The sequence below is a fragment of the Verticillium dahliae genome, genomic scaffold, assembly GCF_000150675.1.
Source record: "Verticillium dahliae VdLs.17 supercont1.25 genomic scaffold, whole genome shotgun sequence".
Taxonomy (NCBI): domain Eukaryota; kingdom Fungi; phylum Ascomycota; class Sordariomycetes; order Glomerellales; family Plectosphaerellaceae; genus Verticillium; species Verticillium dahliae.
In genome coordinates, this window is record NW_009276932.1 from 40,177 (window position 1) to 46,138 (window position 5,962).

Here is a 5,962-nt window from a genome sequence, read left to right on the forward strand (position 1 = left end):
TTGCAGAAGCTTAGGTTGTGACTCTGAGACGATGTGTGTCGTAAGGCGTTGCGCACTCGTTACAATGGATACAAGGTAAGACTTAGATTGATCACTGTCGTGAGAAAGAATGTATCTACAAGTACCGAATGCCCGTCCTTATATACCTGTCATTCTGTCCTTGTCGTGTTGGGTTGGTGAGTCCATGTTGGATGGCTCACCTTTCTTGTCGTGATCCTGTTGCTTGGGTCACGGTGTGGTTAGTGACCGGATCACTTTGAGAATCGTGATCTGGTCACGGTCACGTGAGTGATCCTGTGGGTCCGTGCGGCGCGTCCGATCGCCTGCGGGGTGTCCTGCCTGGTGTCCTGGTGACGACCGGGCTGGGGCGTTACAATAGTACCCTAGAACGCTCCTAATTTAAGGGATAATTATTAAGGAATTATATTTAAATTAGATAAAGCTAATTTTAATTCTCGTATAAGGTTATTATATTACCGACTATTAATACCTAGAAGCTTATCCTTTATTAAAAAGGTTTTAATTAATAATATTAATATCTGCGGATCCGTTTTATTTAGATAGCGATTATAATACTTAACCGATAATATAAACCGAGCTTATTCTTATTTACTACTTTAATTATTTATAGAGGATAGAGATATTAATAATAGAGAACGATCTCTAAGAAACTATCTAGGCTTATATATTTATAACTAAGCTACCGATATCTAGCCTTAAGGGTCTTTCGATTTTAGGATCCTTTACTTAAGAGTATTAGAGATCCTAATAAAGATAATTAACCTCCTAATATAGGGATTAGATAATATAAAGATAGACTTTATTCTATTTAACCTAGCTATCTCTAATATATTAACTTAAACCTATATTCTTTTAAACCTAAAATATAAAATAGAATTACTAGCTTATAACCCCTCTAATAGCCGCTTTACTATTAATTATAAAATACTAACTATTTCCTTAGCTATATTCCTAGCTTATTATTTATATTTCTTTAAATTATATAAACTTTATAATATAGCTCTATTTATATACTTTTATAGGTTTATATATATTAGATATATAGAAGATCGATCTTATTTTACTTATAGAATATTAAACGTAGAAGCTAAATAGTTTAATTAAGGATATATCTTAGAGCTATATCGTTAATTAAACCTAAATAAGGATAATTAGATACCTATTCTATTATCCTTAATACCTAGCTCTTATATCCCTAATACCTAGGCTCCTCTAGCCTTTACCGCTAACGAAGACGAGGTCCGGGATATAGGACTAATATTAATAATATAAACTCTAGGATTCCCTTATTATCTAAGGGGGTAGGATATCGTAATAAGGGAGATTATATATCTAGAGATTATATATCTAGGATAGCTAGATAGTATTTAGTTTCGCTATCTTAATTTAAATATCTAGCTTAATACTCTATTAGACGTTTAAGGTATAAGTACTTAATATATAATAATCTTCTTAGCCCTATATATAGAAATCCTTAAACTATTACGACCTTATTAATATATTATTAATACTTTATTTACTACTTCTACCTTAATAGCCTCTATTATATATAGACCTATAGCTAATAACCTATATAAACTATTAATCGATTCCCTTTAGGTAGGAGATCTAATAGATATTATAGATACGTAAATAAGATTAATAACTTAATTTCTAGTATAAGTAACTCTTATAAAGATATATAGAGGATTATTAGAAGTATTTAATTAATCGATTTAAGTAATATAATCTATTTTAGGGGACGATATTATAGCCTAGTAAGAGGTATATCTTAAGCTCTAGAGGAGGAATTATACTTAGATAGAGTACTATAAATACTTAACTTCTTATTAAGAGATTAATTTACTTAGCTATACGATTTAATTATAATTATTCCCTATTATACTAGCTTAGACTTTATAGGTCTACTTCTAAGGTTTAAGTAATTAGCTAACCTAGCTAGTCCTAATAACCTTATTCCCTTAACTAGATAGGCTATATTAGATATCCTAGCGTAGATCTAGCGTAATAATTATTAGGAAATCTTAATAGTTAAGGAGCTTTACTAATTCTTACTTAACGATATAATAGAATAGCTAGATAATATTATAGAGGTACTATATTCTTAAGTATTTATATTTATCTTATCTTTAATAGGACTAGATATCCCTATATATATAATATTAACCCTATATATTACTATTAATATCTTTATATAACTAAACCTATAGGACTTTAAGAGGGCTATATCTAGACTATATTATTTACTTAATAGTATCTATAGTAATTATTTAATTATATATATAGGGGATCCCTTATTAGCCTACGAGGGTAATAGGGTTTTATTCTATATAATCCGAGGTAAGGCTTAAAGAGTTATAGCTAACCCTATAATAAGATAGATTATTTAATTAGAATAACTACTTATAGAGCTTAGCCTATATCGTTAATAGGATAGTAATAATAACTAGGAGGATCTAGAGTTAGTACTTAGACTGACGATACTATTACTATTATATATAATTCTATCCTTGGAGGGTAGCGGGTGGGCTTAGGCTTAAGCTTAATCTTATTCTTATAACCTATTAACCCTCTATAATAGATTTAATAATATCGGCTTAATCTATTATTATAATTAATTCCTTATCTCGATTATTTTATTCTCTATAATTCTATAATCGTCTCTATAATATAATTACTTTTCTAATAGCTTAGTTTATTATTATAATTAATTTTCGTTACTATAATTTATCTCCTAGAATACCTTATCTAGTTCTATTTATATAATTATTTCTACGACGATTTAATCTATTATTATAATCGATTCTTTATTATTATTAATTCTTTATTACGATAGCTTAATACCTATAATACGATATCTAATTCTATAATATAGCTATTTTTCTTTTTTTTTCGATAACTTAGCTTATTATTATAATTAATCCCTTATTACTATTAGAACGTCTTCTACGATTAATTTCTTAATTTAGCGGTTCTTTAATAGATAGCTATTATCGGCTCTTATCTTAATTACTAGAGACTACTATATAACCTATTATTATGACCGGTCTTCTCTCTATAATTAATCCTATATCTATATTTTCTCTTTTCATTTAAGCTATTCTTATATTATAATTATAGCTATTATCCTCTATTATCGACTTAGTTCCCTTAGGGGTCTATAAGGGTTATAGTTTAATTAGTAGGATTAGATACCTAATAATAGTTACTAGTGCTAGCTTCTCTTCTTTTTTTTTTTTTTTCTTATTTAGGATATATTCGGAGGACCGTATATCTAGAGAACTAAAGCCTTCACCCCCTAAGTGATTAAATGGATATAAATAGAGTACTATATACGGAAAATAGGGGGTATTATATAGGTTAAGGCTGTGGGCGGCCTAGTGGAAGATAGTTACTTAGGAGTACGGGATTGAAAATGTAATATAATGGGGGTATGCATCAGGCGGGGGCATACAGCATTGAAGGTTCACCAGATATCCATTTTGATTTCTCTTTTTAACCAATACAACAATCGACTTGAACCCCCATTACTTATGCGATTTTCTGCTGGCTTCCCATTTCTAAGTGCACCCCCAAGGCCGCCAGATGCAAGGAATAGAAGGAATAGACGCAAGAAATAGAGGGGGCCTCGGGGGGCTTGGGGGGCTTGGGGGGCCAGCCAGGGGGTCAGGTTTGAAGGGGGTCAGGTCTACAGTGCTCTCGCTCAGTCGGCGGCCAAGGATGACCGGCTTCCACTCTTGCCCTCCACAGCCTGTGTGCCTATGCTGGCCCTTCGCAACTACATCTCCGCCTCTCAACATCCTCTCCAGCTTCGTCCAACACCCCGGTTCGTACGGAACCGGTACCGGCTTGTCCCAGTCTCAGCATGGAATTTCATGTCTTTTTCCCTTGCAGCTAAACGTCGTCAAAACAACGACGCCCTTGCACCTCTTCGCATCCCATTGGCGACGGGCTTTCACGTGTCGCATCACCACCAAACACCTCCCAGCATGAATTCCCAACGATCCCAGTCGAGCTACCTCTACAAGAACCCCGATGCCCTCCGATCGCCTTATACGCTCGATACCATCAGAGACAGAATTTACGAACCGACTTTCCTCATCTCCCTCGCCGCCCTCTTCGTCACCACCGTCCTCCTCACCACCTCCCTTCGAGGTGGCGCCCTGTGGGACGCCCTTGCCCACGTCCTGCCCTACCGACTGCTCTACGTCCTCGAGAACTGGCTGCGCCCGCCGCTGGCCCCACGCCCCATGCTGCAGGGCCCTGCGCGCACCCATGCCGTCAAGAGTGACATGATGCAGAAGATTCTCGGCATGGACAGACCCGGCGGCGGCATCATGAACACCGTCTCGCAAGCTGGCCAGCGTGGCCTCACCTCCATGTCGGGCGCCATGATGGCCTTCAAGGCCGACTCGGAGAGCCCGCCGGGCCTCGGCAACCTCGACAACTCGTGCTACCAGAACAGCATCCTCCAGGGGCTCGCCTCGCTGAAGCCCCTACCGCGGTACCTCTCCGAGCAGCTTCGCGACGCCGACCTCGACCGCAGGAGATATGACGCCACCGTCACGCTGCGTGGCTTGATCGCAGACCTCAACAGCGTCGAGAACAACGGGAGAACGCTGTGGACGCCCAGTTCCCTGAAGAACATGAGCACCTGGCAGCAGCAGGACGCGCAGGAATACTTCTCCAAACTGCTGGACGAGATTGACAAGGAGATTGCCAAGGCCGGGATGCGTAAAAACAGCTTGCCGTCCCTCGACACCAGCGCGACGGCCGCAGCGGCACCCACCGCAGCCAGCGCCCCGGACGACACCAACGTGAGCCAGCACAGCGACGACAGCGGCTACCAGAGCGTTTCCACCCTGTCGAGGGCAACCTCGGCTGTCAAGCTCGCCAGGAACCCCCTCGAGGGCCTCGTCGCACAGAGGGTCGCATGCGTGCAGTGCGGCCACTCGGACGGCCTCGCCATGATCCCCTTCAACTGTCTGACCCTCAGCCTTGGCCTCAACTCGGCCGAGCACGACCTCTACGAACTCCTCGACGCGTACGCCAACATTGAATCCATCGAAGGTGTCGAGTGCGGCAAGTGCACCCTTCTCAAAGTGCGCAAGCTCCTCAACATTCTCATCGAGCGCAACCCCGGAACGGGCAGCGAGATGCCCCGATCCCGCCTCGCTGCCGTCGAGGAGGCGTTTGAGAATGACGATTTCGAAGACAAGACCATCACGGAGAAGTGCAAAGTCTCGGCATCCCACAAGGTCACCTCGACCAAGACGAAGCAGACGGTCATCGCGCGCCCGCCGCAGAGCCTGGCGATCCACATGAATCGCTCCGCCTTTGACGAGAACACGGGGCACATGTGGAAGAACGGCGCCGCCGTCCGGTTCCCGCCCACGCTGGACCTGGGGCCGTGGTGCCTCGGCAGCGCGGGGACCTACGCGCGCGTCACGCCGGACGAAGAGCCCGGCACCAGTGGCGCCAGTGGCCGTGGGCTGCCCCAAGTCAAGCCTGCGCGCCCGGACGAGGAGGAGTGGCTGCTCAACCCGCGCAGCTCCATGGTCGCCGGCGACAAGGGCCAGTCCAAGATGACGGGTCCCCTGTACGAGCTGCAGGCCGTGGTCACGCATTTCGGCAGGCACGAGAACGGGCACTACATCTGCTACCGCAAGTTTCCGCGCTCCTCCCCGCCCACGCAGGTCGCGCCGACAAAACACATGGACGCCGACGGCGGCATGGAGCTCAAACCCATAGCCATCGAGCAGGCCGGGACCCAGGAGGCGGAGGCGGCGGCGCAGGACGAAGAGGTCGAGATGGACTGGTGGCGTCTCAGCGACGAGACGGTCCGCAAGGTAGACGAGGATCACGTCCTCTCGCAAGGCGGTGTCTTCATGCTCTTCTACGAACTGCGTCGATGCGCGCAGCGTTCTCACGTCGCAAGCAA

The 5,962-nt window shown here is 43.0% G+C and overlaps 1 protein-coding gene across 1 annotated transcript in view; it reads left to right on the forward strand.

Moving 5' to 3' along the window:
* Window positions 1-3,741: 3,741 nt before the first annotated feature.
* VDAG_09235 (uncharacterized protein) overlaps window positions 3,742-5,962 on the forward strand; it is a gene marked incomplete at both ends in the record, with an annotated part of 3,231 nt that continues 1,010 nt past the window's right edge. The window contains 2 exons of the mRNA XM_009655537.1: window positions 3,742-3,847; window positions 3,916-5,870. Coding sequence (XP_009653832.1) covers window positions 3,742-3,847; window positions 3,916-5,870 — 2,061 coding nt within the window. The remainder of the gene's footprint in view (window positions 3,848-3,915; window positions 5,871-5,962) is intronic.